Source organism: Salmo salar, chromosome ssa13 (assembly GCF_905237065.1).
Source record: "Salmo salar chromosome ssa13, Ssal_v3.1, whole genome shotgun sequence".
NCBI lineage: Eukaryota > Metazoa > Chordata > Actinopteri > Salmoniformes > Salmonidae > Salmo > Salmo salar.
In genome coordinates this window covers 86,956,848-86,974,403 of record NC_059454.1, presented here as the reverse complement: position 1 = coordinate 86,974,403, position 17,556 = coordinate 86,956,848, and the positions used below count along the sequence as shown (strand labels likewise).

Below are 17,556 nucleotides of genomic sequence, written 5' to 3'. Positions count from 1 at the left end.
CCCGGAAGAGAGCACATCCTTCAGAGAAAAGCAGTGACCCTGTCAAATGCCCTCGTCCATAATTCAACCTGGCCCGTCCTCATTCCCGTGCTGCAGAGGGAGTGTCTCCCAGGTCGTTGATAAGCGTAAGAGACCGTCCCTGCCTGGGAGTACTGGCTCTGTGGTTAGTGGCATGGCTGTGGTGTGGGGTACAGAGGAGGTGCAGCTGGATTTAATGTCACTGGAGCACGTGCAGAATGCTGAATGGCCACACGTGTGACAGTCGGGCACAGACAGACAGACAGATATACAGACAGATATACAGAAAGACAGACAGCAGCCAGCCAGGCAGCCTCCAAACCTGAGATACAGAGATGGACTGAGGGTTGAGTGCAGATCACTGGTGACTCAGCACCTGTCCCTGGGTCCTGTCATATCCTCTCTATCACACTGAGAGGAGACAGCTCTGTCTGACACCACTGGAGTCATAACAGCTCCTTGACATTCTCTCATTTCTAGACGTGTTTGGGAAGACTTGTCTTAGGTTAGAAAGATTTACAGTTGAAGTCGGAAGTTTACATACACCTTAGCCAAATACATTTACTCAGTTTTTCACAATCCCTGACATTTAATCCTAGTAAAAAAGGATCTGTCTTAGGTCAGTTACAATCACCACTTTATTTTAAGAATGTGAAATGTAAGAATAATAGTAGAGAGAATGATTTATTTCAGCTTTTATTTCTTTCATCACATTCCCAGTGGGTCAGAAGTTTACATACACTCAATTAGTATTTGGTAGCATTGCCTTTTAAATTGGTTAACTTGGGTCAAATGTTTCGGGTAGCCTTCCACAAGCTTCCCACAATAAGTTGGGTGAATTTTGGCCTATTCCTCCTGACAGAGCTGGTGTAACTGAATCAGGTTTTTATGCCTCATTGCTCGCACATGCTTTTTGAGTTCTGCCCACACATTTTCTATAGGATTGAGGTCAGGGCTTTGTGATGGCCTCTCCAATACCTTGACTTTGTTGTCCTTAAGCCATTTTGCCACAACTTTGAAAGTATGCTTGGGGTCATTGTCCATTTGGAAGACCCATTTGCGATCAAGCTTTAACTTCCTGACTGATGTCTTGAGATGTTGCTTCAGTATATCCACATAATTGTCCTACCTCATGATGCCATCTATTTTGTGAAGTGCACCAGTCCCTCCTGCAGCAAAGCACCCCCACAACATGATGCTGCCACCCCCGTGCTTCACGGTTGGGATGGTGTTCTTCGGCTTGCAAGGGTCCCCCTTTTTTGCTCCCAAGGATGAACCAGACTAGTGGAGGTCTACAATTTTTTTTCTGAGGTCTTGGCTGATTTCTTTTGATTTTCCCATGATGTCATGCAAAGAGGCACTGAGTTTGAAGGTAGGCCTTGAAATGCATCCACAGGTACACCTCCTATTGACTCAAATTATGTCAATTACCCTAACAGAAGCTTCTAAAGCCATGACATCATTTTCTGGAATTTTCCAAGCTGTTTAAAGGCACAGTCAACTTAGTGTATGTAAACTTCTGACCCACTGGAATTGTGATACAGTGAATTATAAGTGAAATAACCTGTCTGTAAACAATTGTTGGGAAAATGACTTATGTCATGCACAAAGTAGATGCCCTAACCGACTTGCCAAAACTATAGTTTGTTAACAAGGAATTTGTGGAGTGGTTGAAAAATTAGTTTTAATGACTCCAACCTAAGTGTATGTAAACTTCTGACTTCAACTGTAGGTGAAAGTACGGTTTTATCAATCTTTTTTATTCCTGCATCGACCCATTCACTCATTCATTCCTTTATCTTCCCATTAACGTTGCCCTTCTCTGAGTTGTCATCATTTTCCTCATTGGTAAAGACTGATCGGTTTTCCGTAGCAGTTGCTTAAGAGAGATGTAAAGGGGTTATTGCGTTATGGAGCTTTGTTCCACGTCTCAGGGTTTACTGTACATGACTGGAAGTCTGCCATTTCAGGAGCCCATTATTTAAGAAGTGGGAATGGAGCCCGAGTAGCGCGGTGAAACTGTGAGGCCCTAAAGCGCCGGCTAAGGAACACGCCTGGTGTTTAGATTCCATTTGGCAGCTGCTGACAAGCTCATTATGGCGGTCTAGGTGTGGCACGGCTTTGATCGCCTCTTCAGTTGGAGACTGAAATAAAAAACAAGCACACAGCAGGGAGACCTGCCATGAAAAGAGCCGCTGACGCCAATCTCAGTTTTTCCTTGAGTGGATTAACTCCCCATATTGAAGAGGTGCGAGAGGGAACAATTGCCTTTAATGGCTCTCTTTATAAGAGCAGCTTGTCTCAGATTAAGAGGACAAGCAGTAAATGTCAGCACGTCTTATTGCTGAATGACGATTTCTGAAGCGTTGATAATCCTCCATCTGTGTTGAATGAGGGCCACATTTGAATGGTCCAATAAGTGTGGAGTGTTTTGGAGCCCTGCCTTTTGTTAATGGTCAGTAAACATGAATGTGTCTCTTTGTTATCCAACCCAAAGAAAATGTCACATGCATAGACCTCAATATGTAGTAGTAGTGGTTCAAAATCAGAGGCATGAAATTAATTATTGATTTGTACGCATTCTACATTTTCCTCCCGTTGAATGATGAGTGTTTACATCAGATATGTCCAGTAAGCATTGTAGTCGTCAAATTAAAGCTGTATTGACCTGTGTTTTTAATGATTCTCCAATTTCATCCCTCTCTCTGAATTGCAGGACAATGTGAGGGAATCAGGTTAGATTGATTCATGTATAGGATTTAGAGACAGCCAGTCTACTACCTCAGAAAGCTCCTAGTTCACTGTTTGTCTTATGATTGTTACTAGCCAGTTAACAATCCTATTACCTTACACAGTCAAACATCCTATTATCTTAGACAGTCAACAATCCTATTATCTTAGACAGTCAACAATCCTATTATCTTAGACAGTCAACAATCCTATTATCTTAGACAGTCAACAATCCTATTATCTTAGACAGTCAACAATCCTATTATCTTAGACAGTCAACAATCCTATTATCTTAGACAGTCAACAATCCTATTATCTTAGACAGTCAACCATGTAATTCCAGTAAGAGGTTGGGTTCCCTATAGAGGGATGATGCGTTACCCTGGTTCCGACAGACTCCTACACTTCAGACACTCAGACTGGCAGCAGGATCTGCTGGGGAGGGAGAGCAGGGAGAGGACACAATGTATCTCAGCCAAATGAACCCCTCATAAGTAGTGTCACACACCAACCACCATGCCATGCTTATGAGTCTGGACATTGACTACTGTGAAACAATGAAACCAAACGTTTTCCACAATGATGGAGTACCTTCCCCTCCCCCTCCCCAACCTATACTGTACCTCTCAGGCTTTCACGATTACGGGTTTTACTCTGCGCCCAGTGACCAGAGGGGGGCGCCCTGCTCCTTTGCGGACTATGGCTCCCTGGGGCCCCAGGCGGCTCAGATGCTGCACAGTGAGCATGCCACCTCCGCCTGCAACTCCCCCCTCCAGCACCTGCACAGCCCGGATCAGTTTAAGAGCCCAGGTTTGTATGTGCATCTCTCTCATCCACCGTCTGGACTGTTCAGTTTGACTCATGAAGTTTCCTCCATACAGATGATCTATGCAGTTTTTTGGTTGACTTTTTTTTTTGGTCTTTGAGGAGGAAAGAAATACATGCGAAAAGGATGAACGTCTTGCCAGCAATGCATTGCATGTTTATTCCTTCTTTTTGATTTTCAATGTAACTTTTAGTTTATTTGTGAAGTTTGTTCCATGCCCCTGCTTGCTCCAAGGGGAGGACTTGTATGTTTTCCTCCATACACAGAGCATGGGAGGTAGGGGACTGGACTACAATCTCCTCTGTCCTCTGTGAGAAAGCTCTCATTTACTTCGCTTATGTCCCCATCTACCCAATTCAACCACCTGGACATTTGAACCTTTTCGATTTCAACATTTGAATGAGAGTGAAAGACTGACTGACTGGGAGAGTGAAAGGGTTAGTCAATGAAAGGGTTAGTCAGTGAAAGGGTTAGTCAATGAAAGGGTTAGTCAGTGAAAGGGTTAGTCAGTGAAAGGGTTAGTCAGTGAAAGGGTTAGTCAATGAAAGGGTTAGTCAGTGAAAGGGTTAGTCAGTGAAAGGGTTAGTCAGTGAAAGGGTTAGTAAATGAAAGGGTTAGTCAGTGAAAGGGTTAGTCAATGAAAGGGTTAGTCAGTGAAAGGGTTAGTCGGTGAAAGGGTTAGTCGGTGAAAGGGTTAGTCAGTGAAAGGGTTAGTCAGTGAGAGTGTATTGTAAATTATTGAGTGATGGATAATTGTTCTGCGAACAACTAGGCAATCAGAAGACATGTTTTGTGCATAGATTATAGTAACATTACATCCTAGTGCAGTCATATGCATCATTTAGCTATTACATTACAAGTGGCATGTTTCAGTATGATATCAGTGTGTGCTTTTTGCAGAAGCGCTGACATTTACCTTTGCAATTTGGTGTGTCTTTCCCAAGGTTGTGTTCTTTACATAGTGAAAACTATATGTTGCATCTAATAATTCAGTGGAAAACAATTGTGTTTCTATGCCATTTTCTCTACAGAAAATACGTAGCTATAACAATTTAACCTCTTGGGGCTAGGTGGGACGCTAGCGTGCCACCTGTGGTGCACTCCATCAACAGCAGGTGCATTTCAAGAGCGGCAAATTTGAATCCAAATAAATGTCAAAATTCAAATTTTTCAAAAATACAACTATGTTACACCATTTGAAAGATAAACATCTCCTTAATCTAACCACGTTTTACGATTTCAAAAAGGTTTTACGGCGAAAGCATAAATTTAGAGTATGTTAGGACAGTACATTTACAAGAGTTGTGTGTAATGTTTTGTCAAGTCAAAGACAGGGTCACCAAAACCATAAAACCAGCTAAAATGATACACTAACCTTTTACAATCTCCATCAGATGACACTCCTAGGACATTATGTTAGACAATGCATGCATTTTTAGTTCTATCAAGTTCATATTTATATACAAAAACAGCGTTTTACTATGGCATTGATGTTGAGGAAATCGTTTCCCTCCAATAACCGGCAGTCAAGTCAGCGTCACAAATTAAATAATTAAAATTAGAAAACATTGGTAAAATATTATATTGTCATTTAAAGAATTATAGATTTACATCTTTTGAACGCAATCAACTTGCCAGATTTAAAAATAACCTTACTGGGAAATCACACTTTGCAATAATCTGAGCACTGTGCCCAGAAAAATACGCGTTGCGATACAGACTAGACGTCATGTTGGGGAGATCTAAAATCGAAAATACTATGTAAATAATCCATTACCTTTGATTCTCTTCATCAGATGTCACTTCCAGGTATCACAGGTCCATAACGAATGTAGTTTTGTTCAAAAAAAGCTCATCATTTATGTCCAAAAATCTCCGTCTCGTTAGCACATGATGTAAGCCAGCCGGACTTCTCGTCATGAACGAGGGGAAAAAATATATTTCCGTTCGTTCAAACATGTCAAACGTTGTATAGCATAAATCATTAGGGCCTTTTTTAACCAGAACATGAATAATATTCAAGGTGGACGAATGCATAGCCTTTTATAACGTATTGGAACGAGGGTACCCAACATGAAGTAGCGCCAGGTGTCTAATGGGACATCACCGTTCCATGGCTCTTGTTCGGTCAGATCTCCCTCCAGAAGACTCAAAACACTTTGTAAAGGCTGGTGACATCTAGTGGAAGCAATAGGAAGTGCCAAAATATTCCTAAACCCCTGTGTTTTTCAATGGGAGAGGTTTAAAGTCAATACAACACATCAGGTATCCACTTCCTGTCAGAAAATGTCTCAGGGTTTTGCCTGCCAAATGAGTTCTGTTATACTCACAGACACCATTCAAACAGTTTTGGAAACTTTAGAGTGTTTTCTATCCATATATAATAAGTATATGCATATTCTAGTTACTGGGTAGGATTAGTAACCAGATTAAATCGGGTACATTTTTTTTATCCAGACGTGCAAATGCTGCCCCCTAGACCCAACAGGTTAATTTCAATTGATTACCCTCATTTTAAACCACATTCAGGGTCAGCATGTGCTATTCGTTTGGTCATAGGTTTGTTCCTGATAAAACATGTAATTTCACTAAATTACATTTCATATTTTGAGGAGTAAGTGTACATGAGAACAACCATGTTGAGAGGAAAACGTTATGAGAAGTGTTCCTTATTGACCCCAGCTCCAGGGATGTCAGGCAGAGAGCTGTAGATGTGATTTGGTGCTGTTGATCTGATCCACAGTAGATATATATGCTGGACTCACTGTATGTTCTTGTTGTATCGCTCTTCAAAACAATCTTACTAACAGTGAAAACAGATGATGTCACTGAAAATATGCTAGACTTCCTAAAGTGAGTTTGACTACTGGTGTGGCTCTCTCCTGACCAGATGTTATCCTCCCGTCCAGATGAAATGGCCATGTAGACTAGAGACAGTAATGATGTCTGCTGATGATGATGACCCAACCAGACTGACTAATGGTGCCGTCACTGCTCTGTAGAGTCCTACTCTATTGTACCAATGGAGGAGTGGAGTGGAGGAGTGGTGACCAGCAGGCAGCGGCAGGTGTTGAGGCCCCCCGCAGTCCATCCCTGTACTCCTCACTAGTCCTGCCTCATTGGCTTTGGCAGCAGACAGGAAAAGACATCTTTAGGCCCCGTGCTTTACAGCGAGGATTACACAGATCTCCTGGTTTGGAGGCCGGCCCATTCTGGGTGGAGATTTGTCTGTCTGCATGACTCATTGGGATGGATCCCTTCAGGTTTGAGCACTCCACTGTCTGTCTGTGTCCTAGGGCTTCACAGGAAGATGGCAGGACTGCAGGCCTACAGCCACTTCTCCATTTACACACAGTGGTGATAAGTGGGCTTTGATTACACACACAGCTGTAGAGAAAAGAGGGTCTACATCTAAACGCCAAGGTGCTGAATGTGGGGAATTGTATAGTGTGTTGACTCTTTTTTTCTGTGCTTGGCTGTCGAAGAGGAAGTGTTTTGTGTCTTTCCTCATTTGGTAAAGGGCCATTGTGAATGGCTCCTCCTGGTTTTCTAATGATGCCCTGTGGGTAAAGGTAGGGAAGCTGAGACAGACGCCCAGCCACGAGGAAATGAGAAAATTGTAACTGCCAGTCTGAATAGAAATGCTTTCATGGCGAATGTTAATTGTAAACCACCTCCACCCCTGTTTACCTGAGAGAGAATGCTTCCTCTGTAGCCCCAAGTGCTTTCAGACTGTGAATACATTGATGTATTTTAAAGTGCAACTCAATAGACGTGATCACACCAGTCAAACTACAGTCTACAAACTGCTTCAGTTATTAAGACCCAATTACAGGACATGAAGCATAGCTGTATGATACTACAGTGGATAAACATCATCCTATTGACCTCCTGCTTTGTCATTGCTCAGATACTTAAGCCCCAATGATGTGTTTTTCTGGGGAATGTTTGTTCATATCTACCCACCCCAGTCTCACAGACACAGTCGTATCTACAAATATCACCAGGTTTGCTTTTTTGTTGAACCTACTTTTTCAGAGTTCATGTTATTTTTGCTGAAAATAGGAAAGCAGGGTAGGCATAGAATTACATTTGTATCAGCACCTTTCTCCCTTATCCACACAAACACTTTGTCAGAGCAGAAACAACATACAAAGTGACATGAATAAGACCCCAGCGAGTGGAGTTGGTGCGGAATAGATGAGTCACCTGTGTCTTTAAAAATGCCGTGTAATCAAAGGCTGGCTCGTTAAATTAGCATGGGCGCCACTAAGCCACCAGTCAACCCCAATATGTGTAACTCATGTTTTGCTATTAAACTTAATGACTGAGGCCATGTAGCCCCAAGGTTTAAGGAAAAGCATAAATCCTGTTTCCCATTGAGGTGCGGTGCTGTGCGCCGTTCAATAGAATCCAGTAATTATAAGAAATTAGGATTACCGTTTAAACTGAAAATAGCCGTAATTGCTTAATAAGCAAGTCTATTAAGTGTTGTTCCATACAGACCAGAGCCGTGAGGCCAGCCATAGGAATGGATCCCTCAGTAGATCTCTATGCTCTGGGACAAGTTCTCATTTTACATTTAGGAAGAAACCCACTGTAGGAGGGACTTTGTGCTCCTCACAGAGTTAGTATAGATAAAGTGATGTGCCACAACTTCTGAAGGACTATAGCATCTGATAAGGGTGTGTGTTTTGCATGTTCAATAGCATCTAAAGCTTGTTTTTGAAGTGCCATGCAAGGCATCCCTGTACAGTACAGATCTTATTAGCCTCATGAGCTCAAAATCTAGCATCATGTATATATTTCTATATTAAACTCCAAACACATAGCCTACAGATCAACTTTCCATTTTTGTAGGAGATATGCCACAGTCAAGAGCCTCAGAACTCCACAGAGTGTTTCTCTTTTCCTTATAATTTAATTTCTGCATTTATTTTCATGGTTTATTTCTCAATGGGGGTGAGATGGAGGGTTATGTGAATCTGACAGCGGAGGAGATTGAAGTGGTGTAGCAGTTATACTGTTTTAAGACATCACTGTGCCTTCTCTCTCCCCCCCCCGGCTTAGTTTTATATCGCCAGTGTTATTGGCCATCGCTGGGCGTCTGGGTTTTCAAAAGGCCTTTTTATTAGTCAGACCCTCTCCTAGCCACGGGGCATAGGTTAGAGGTCACACAGAGCGGTTCTTTTACATCTCCACATTGTGTACCTGTGGATAACCTCAGGGCAAGCTTTTATATTTTCTATATTTCCCACGGTTTATATCTCCTCTGTCTGTAGAACACTTGTGTCCTTTGCTTTCTTGCTGGAGTGGAATTTTTAACAAACATAATCAGAACTCTTTCTGCAGTTTACTGAAATCCTGAAGTCAGGAAATGGCTAGGCCAAATATCTATGGAATAGATAGATATTGTATGTAGATAAGATGCAATGATTGGCCATTTGGAATGTTTTGTCCAATCAGGTTTTTGTCTAATTGGGCAAATAAAAAAACATCAACTGATGTTATACCTGCATGAGTATAGAATCCAAAGCAACTAAGCTGCCCCCTTAACTAAATGGCACCTCTTGAATATTATAATAATTACCAATAACTTCATTAAAATGAACACTTGTCCACAACATACATAACTACACCTTAATAGTTGGTAGCATGGTCCAAGTATCTCTGGTGGTCTGCTTACAGTTTCTATTGTGCATGATTGTGGTGTGAGTGTTATCACTGTATAGTATACGTAGCATGTAGATATCTCTAGAATATCATACTGGATTCATCTTTTACATTGCTCTTGCCGCCTCAAGCCTGCAACATTTCTTCTGTCAATCCCCAACAAAATGAATGCAGTTCACGTGCAAACAGGCCTCAAATGGCATTTCCAATTACTCACTAATATGTGTTATGTTTAATTATAGTCTCTTCCCAGACATATGAGTTCAGTAATGTATTCTTGGATGTGAATGTCTATATTGTGGAAGAATGACTCAGAATGAACTAGCTACATGTAAGTTATCACCTGTGCTCTGTGAAGGACCGCGGTGGAACTGAATTGTTGCCCCCCCTGCTGTGCTCTATGTACAGGGGGAAACCCAGCTCGTCCTGGAGGCTTCCCAGGTGCCAACAGCCCAGGGCCTGTAGCCGACCTGTACGGCCCTGGAGGCCAGGACTCTAATGTGGCTAACTACATCAGTGCTGCTAGCCCCCAGGCTGGCGCCGGCTTCGGCCACAGTATCGCAGTGAGTACAGTACTCCGTCTCTGTTCACTGACCGTTCTGTTTGTCTGTCTGTCTAGCGCGAACGTGTCAATCTCATTCCACGATGGGCCGAGTGCCTGTGGATTTTCGCTCCACCCTTGTACTTGATTGATGAATGAGGGTCACTGATTAGTAAGGAACTCCCCTCACCTGGTTGTCTAGGTCTTAATTGAAAGGAAAAAACTAAAACCAGCAGACAATAAGCCCTCCATGGAATGAGTTTGACACCCCTGGTCTAGCCGATTAGACTGCTGTCCTTATACAGTGCATTTGAAAAGTATTCTGACACCTTGACTTTTTCCACATTTTATTACGTTACAGCCTTATTCTAAAATTGATTAAAAATATATATTTCCCTTATCAATCCACACACAATAACCCATAATGACAAAGTAAAAACTGTTTTTTAGATTTTTATTTTTTATTTTTTACTGAAATATGACATTTACATAAGTACTCAGACCCTTTACTCAGTACTTTGTTGAAGCATCTTTGGCAGCGATTACAACATTGAGTCTTCTTGAGTATGACATTACAAGCTTGGCACACCTGTATTTGGGGAGTTTATCCCATTCTTCTCTGCAGATCCTCTCAAGTTCTGTCAGGTTGGATGGGGAACGTTTTCAGGTTTCTCCAGAGATGTTCGATCGGGTTCAAGTCCGGGCTCTGGCTGGGCCACTCAAGGACATTCAGAGACTTGTCCCGAAGCCACTCCTGCATTATCTTGGCTGTATGCTTAGGATCGTTGTGCTGTTGGAAGGTGAAACTTCGCCTCAGTCTGAGGTCCTGAGTGTTCTGGAGAAGGTTTTCATTAAGGATCTCTCTGTACTTTGCTCCATTCATCTTTCCCTCGATCCTGACTAGTCTCCCTGTCCCTGCCGCTAAAAAACATCCCCACAGCATGATGCTGCCACCACCGTGCTTCACCGATGGAAACAGGATGCACCTGAGCTCAATTTCGATTCTCATTGCAAAGGGTCTGAATAAGGTATTTCTGTTTTTTATTTTGTATAAATTAGCAAAAAAATCTAAAACCCTGTTTTCCCTTTGTCATTATGGGGTATTGCATGTAGATTGATTATGATTATTTTTTATTTAATCCATTAAATAAGGCTGTAACGTAACATAATTTGGAAAAAGTGAAGGGGTCTGAATACTTTCCGAATGCACTGTACATAATGTATGTGTGTGTTAGTGTTACAAGGAGGCAATGCATACTGCACTCCCTCTACTTGTGACTGGGTTCACCACTAACTACACTTCAGAGGTGTATGACGTGTTGTGTAAATCAAACTTTTAAAAAGATCGAATGAGATTTGACTGAATCAATCAGTTGGTGAAGATCACAGGGCTGGTGTTTTGTCCTGTCAACAATATCAGACTTTTATAAAAAATAAAACAATGCAGAAAACAATTGAGGAAGAGACTGTTATAATTAGAGGGAATTAGCAAATTGCCAACATTGTATCTATCAAGTGAAACTGAAACATGATATCCCATCAAAAGCACAACGTTGCAGAAAAATACATTTAATTGGCATTTTTTCTGGCAGAGCACAGCTTTCCTTATTGGTTGTCAGCTGTGTCACGTCTGATTGGTTGAATCTTTGTCAGTCTCAATTTAGGAAGAAAGAGCATGTTTGTTATAGAATTTACTGAAGGACTGAAGTTCACTTACACACACACTATGAAACCATTTCATTTGCTCAATGTTAAATCTTGTTACTGAAATGTCTCTGCTAAATTGGCACTGCCAAAGTTTCTGCATTCTCTTGAGTTTGTATCCCTCGCTGCCAGTCACCTGTCTTTTTAAACACTGTGAACTTGTTCAACCTGACACCAGCTTGTTAGTGTCTCCTAGTTTACACCAGTCAGAAAGAGAGAGGAAATGTCAGGAGTTGTTTTCTGGATTTTAGTTTTGGACGTATTCTCTGGGAATAAACTGCTTCAGAAAGACTTAGGACTTAAAACAGTAATCATGAAAGTATAAAAGGAATGTAGGCCCATTGAACAAGATTAATTGCAGAAAATTCTTTTAAAACACTGTTAGAATGGATGTTTTAAATTGCCTGCTTGCGCCCATTGTTTTGGGTTCTTTTGTTTTAACCTTTGCCGTTTGTATCCATAGTCTAGCTGACCCAGATAAAGGTTGACAGTGCTTTCAATCAATTTGGATTGATAGTATTGCACATGGGATTCAACTTTTGTTGTGAAGATGAGAGTATTTTCATTGTCTAAACACTGATGAAAAGAAGGCCCTTTAACAATGTTAAATTGTATTTTGACAGTACATTTGAAGGGAGATATGATATATTTGATGCAGATATACTTTTTTTACACAAGAAAAAAGGGTTGTGGAATGTGTTTTTCATTTCTACTTCACTTGTACTAAATTCCACTCAACCTAATCCACCTTAAAATGACTCAATGATTCGAACAGAGTGAAATGAACCGTTGAATCGCCGTGGCAACCTTCGGTGTGCAGGCAGATGAAGTCTCTATCCACAACATTAAGAAGGGAAATGATTCAGAACTAAAATGCAGTTTTTAAATTAATTTCTGTGTTACATGCAGCCAAAATGATCACATATTGGAACTTGACAGGTTACAACCTCATGGATGACTTCAGTCACTTTGACCTGCCACACGATGTCCTAGTTTGGTGTCATAGCACTGACTAGAGAGATGTCAGACGATGTCAATGACGATGTCAATGCTAGAACAGTTCCTGTGTCATAACCAATAATAGATTGGGCTCATGCTCATTTGTCCCCTTGAATTTGAGTTGAACAAGATGACAAAGAGAATGAATGGCTAATGAACATTTTAGATCTTTTTTTGTGTGTTTCATTGAAGCGTTTATTTAAACCGACACTTCCTTAACTTGTCCCAGACACAATAGACAGATGAGAAGCTAGATAACTGGCTCAGTTAAAAGAAAAGACTCATTGATGTTCTGTTGTTTCTGTTCTCTAAGAATGCTGTGTCAGTTCACTGATATGGTTCAGACAATGTGGTTGATTGGCATTATGCAGAATGACTTCGAACACAATGGGGAGACGCTGCAGAACGGGTTGATCATTATGGAAGATTTTGTATGACGATGCTAAGTAGCTTTTGCATGAATTGATTTTTAATTGATTAATATTGTTTATGTTGGCATGAATGAGTATACGTATGTAAAAAGTGAAATGTTATGTCCCTCACAGGTCCTTAGGCCCTGTGCAGTAGTTGGCTGGGCTGGCCCCTATGGCCTTTACTGTGTTGAGGGATTGTAGTTCTTCTCTTCAAAACGCATTGCACTTGAATTTGCCTCTATTCACCCTCTTCTCAAGCGCTCCCTCTGTTTTGTCTCTATTTTCCTAATGATACATTTGACATATTTTCTTTCAATCACCCTTGTAGCTTTTTACTCAGTTCAAGCTCTCTTCCATCTGCTCATTAGAATGAACTGAATCATTTAGAAGATGTGAACATTCCGTCACCCTGTGGAATTGACCTCCTGTAGTTGTGGGGTTTTGAAGATCAATGAATAACAGTATAAACACACTCACTGAGTAAGACGGAGCACACTGGAATCTGTAAAATGCTACAAGGGACAGGTTCTTCCCTCTAAGAATAAAACACAGATTTGATTTATGATGATTGTCTGTTGCTTTAGTGATCAAAATGATGAACAGGAACAGAGAATACCCATTCATGCTAGCGGAACAAAATGGATACAATACAATGTACTCACTCTTTTTTTCCTTGAAATGCATACTGACAAAGGTACTAACTGTATACTTTTAGGGCCCGTTGATTGCGACAGCTTTTACAAATGGATACCATTGAACAGGTGTTCGTTGCCATCTTATTGGAGGTATTATATTCCATTTATATTGTTTAGCAGTCTTTTCTGTAGATTTACCTCTACTCTGTTACTCCAATTCCACCTCTCCTTTCTTCTGTTAAAATACATACAGTAACCCTCTATTTCACCTCACCATCCTACAAACTCACCATCCTACAAACATCCTACAATACATACAGTAACCCTCTATTTCACCTCACCATCCTACAAACTCACCATCCTACAAACATCCTACAATACATACAGTAACCCTCTATTTCACCTCACCATCCTACAAACTCACCATCCTACAAACATCCTACAATACATACAGTAACCCTCTATTTCACCTCACCATCCTACAAACTCACCATCCTACAAACATCCTACAATACATACAGTAACCCTCTATTTCACCTCACCATCCTACAAACTCACCATCCTACAAACATCCTACAATACATACAGTAACCCTCTATTTCACCTCACCATCCTACAAACTTGTACAGGTACAGAAACAGAAACATGCTTTTTTAATATGTCTAATAAGCTAAATGCATGCAATGGCAAATTACTACAAGTTCATGCTTTTACAAAACAACATGATTAAGCTTTGGTTGTGGAACTTGTCCTCCCTGATTGACTGTATCCACTAATCCTATAGGCCTACATAAATGGAATAACAATAATGATGTTCTTGGATTAATTGACTGTGTACTGTTGCTTTCTCTGGTTTGCATTAATGGCAGATGATTGGGTTTGTTCTCCATTCACTTTTACTGTACAGTACAGTTTGTAATCTGGGACGGAAACGTGCAAGGCAACTAGTATTTTGTCCTTACTGCCCCCCCCAAATATTTCAAAACATGTTAGGGACTTAACACTTTTGAAGCCTGGTCTGTCTACATACAATGCATCACTCAGGCCAATGTGTCAAATAAAGCACGTACATGACATGTCAATTCAGTGTAATGCCTATTGTCTGTGGTTGACGTTGTTGGTTAGGGACTCATCTGAAGGTAATAGCCAATGTTCCAGTTATGAAACTCAGTAATATAATTGAACACACTCAATTAGCACCCTCCTTAACTCTGATGCTGTTCAAAGTGCATGAGGCAAGAGAAAGCAACAGTAATAAATGCAGTCTGTGTAAACTGGAATTCTGGGAGAATGAGTTCCTGATAGCTGTGCTGGTGATGACCTCACTATAGTAGAATGCAGTTGTGGTCTCTCGTGCGTGTGGTTGTGTGTATATACTGTTTATGCCTCACTGACTCACGCATATTGTTAGTATAGTAGCAAACAACGTATTGTTATACGAGGCTCATGTTGTTTTCTTAGTACGCTAGGTTATGGTGAAGCTTAGGTACTCATGTTTTGTGCTATTGAAATGTACATGCTCCTAATTGTTCCAATGCATCTGTGTTATTCAGCAGAGTCTATCTGGTGGTCAAGGGAAGACAGACCGAACCTTCTAATTGGCTCTGTGTACAGGTGATGTCATCCAACTTCAAGCACTACAGCATCACCCAGGAGAAATGGTGGAACCACATCAAAAAATAATTTCAAAAAAAAAATCATCTCAGAAAGAAAAGAAAACTGCTGTACCATAATCCAAACCTGTAACCTGACAACTTGGTTTGTTATGACATTTCTTGACGATTTCATTCACTTTTTTTCCTTCCTTTTATTAGTTGTTTGATTAGCTTTACAGAGAGGCATTTTGGTTTGATCCTAATTATTTGTGTCATTTTTTGATTTTCTCTTGTAGTGTATGTAAATGGTTTGCTTCTCTCTTCGGGGGTCATAGTCGAGAATGTACGAAGTAATGTGTTCACATTTGGTACCAATTCGTTTAATCAAAAAATATCAGAGCTTTAGGTGTCTTTTTGCACATAAAAGAAATCCAAAGTGGAAAGTCTTGGAAAAAAACATCCATTTCATTTCAAATGAAAATCGAGAGGGTAACTAACTAATAAATCTTAGTAGCTGTTTTTAATTATTGTGACGTCTCATTGTTAACCATAATTACCTATTTTTGGGCAATACAAAGAGGACTCCAATATTTTTATGGTCCTTTTTTACAAGTGTTGTTTTTGTTGTTTAGAAAAAAATATGTATACTATAAAACATTTCATATAAATACATTGTGAATTCAAAGACTTAAGAAAAAGAAATGTAACTGTAAATACTATTCCAGTCATTGCATATAACCAACTCGATGAGAGAATAGCATATTTTTGTGATGGTGAAATGTTCTAGCGTGTGAATAGAAAAAAAAGCTCTAAACAAATACTATTATCCTTTACTGCTCAGAGACAGTGACTACCCCAGTGATGGACACAACTTATTTCAACACTGATGGCTTGCTCTGTAAATACTCAAGCTGAATAACTTTACAAGTGTCAAACCAGTGCATTTACAAGTGGTGAGTTCAGCGCACAGTTTTAAAATGGATAGAAGATCATTGGTATCTTTTGTCTAACCAAGTGTTATTTAAGAGATCAATATTATTTGAGTGATCATTTAATCCAAAGCACACTGTACTTAGTGTTGAAGAATAGAACTTGAGCCTAAGCATTTTACAGTACTCTGCGCATCCAGACACTTTTATACTCCTGAGAGAAAAACTCAACTTGTTGTTTGTTGTTTGTTTCCTCCTGCTTGTTCCTCTTAAGTTTGGGACTCCATCAGTTCTCTTTTGAATGAATTAGGAAGGCAAACATTTTGATACCATACCTCAGCCCTGTGAGTTATACCTTGGAATTGTTGAGAGGTTTCATTTATTTTAGTGGCAAATAGATTAAAACATTGAATGGAAAAAAATGTATAAATCATTGCACTGTGAGCAGTAAAGAAAGAACAGGCCATTTCCTATTTGCACATGTATATGTTGGCTATTTAAAATGGTCCTGTCTCTGGGGTGAAGTATGAAGGATTATTGGATGTTGCTCCTCTCTAGAATAGGCATACACAAACAGCTTGGCAAATAGCAATTAACTGATTAATTACTACCAATGTGTTGTGGTCATGTCTTTGGATTTCATTGTATTGTGTAAGCCAACTTCTAATCTAAAATATTGATGCTATTTTAGATCCAGCCAATAGAAGACACTGAATAAATTATTCATCCTGGTAACCATAGCTGCTGCGCTAATGTCTTACACAGTATGTGTAGGGACAGGTTTTACTCAATTATAGAGACATTTAACGACATGCTTTAAAGTGCAGTAAGATTTGTAAACATGATGATGGAATGAGTGGTGTATATTCTGATGTACTTTTCCTGCTGCAAATGTATTTGATAATTCATTTCACCTGATGTTTCATTTCATTAGCTCTTTGGTTCAGAACAACCAGGTGAAGAAAAATGCTGGATGCTTTTGAATGATGTGGAGATATGATCAAGTAATAATTTAAATGAGAAAACAGAAGAGAACCATTGTAATGTTCAAATGTAAAAGGAAAAAAGAAATACAAAACTTTAAAAAAAGAAAAAGATTCTTCTTCACTGATTTCAATTTTGAATCAGGGGATTTTATTGATATTTTTGTGGTTACTAATTGTAATATGATATTATTAAAATGTACTGTGCATCCATCGATTTCTCTCTTTCCATTCCCTTCCCTGTCACCACATACAATCTTTTGTTGATCATCCATATATTTCAATAGTGTGTAAAAAAACAAAACGATGAACTTGTAACAGAGTGCTGTCTTTGATACCAGTGTAGTGGTCTATGCTCTTCTTTGTCGTTCTCTCTTTTTCTGGCTTTTTCCTCTCTCCTTTCTCTGTCACATTCTCTTCCCCTCTCTCTCGCTCTCTTACTCTCCTCTATCTCCTTGTAATTAGTCGTAGATGTTATGTAATTAAGATAATACTTGTAGTTATTAGTGG

General features: G+C 40.0%; 1 protein-coding gene across 16 annotated transcripts in view; it reads left to right on the top strand.

The window, feature by feature from the left end:
• Window positions 1-17,259, top strand: part of msi2h (RNA-binding protein Musashi homolog 2) — a 358,783-nt gene extending 341,524 nt beyond the window's left edge. For 5 of the 16 annotated variants that reach the window (XM_014137427.2, XM_014137428.2, XM_014137422.2 and 2 more), the window contains 3 exons: window positions 3,379-3,558; window positions 9,656-9,810; window positions 15,093-17,259. In XM_014137427.2, the coding sequence (XP_013992902.1) occupies window positions 3,379-3,558; window positions 9,656-9,810; window positions 15,093-15,137 (380 nt within the window). In that variant the 3' untranslated portion in view covers window positions 15,138-17,259. 16 annotated transcript variants of the gene reach the window in all.
• The last annotated feature ends 297 nt before the right edge of the window (window positions 17,260-17,556 follow it).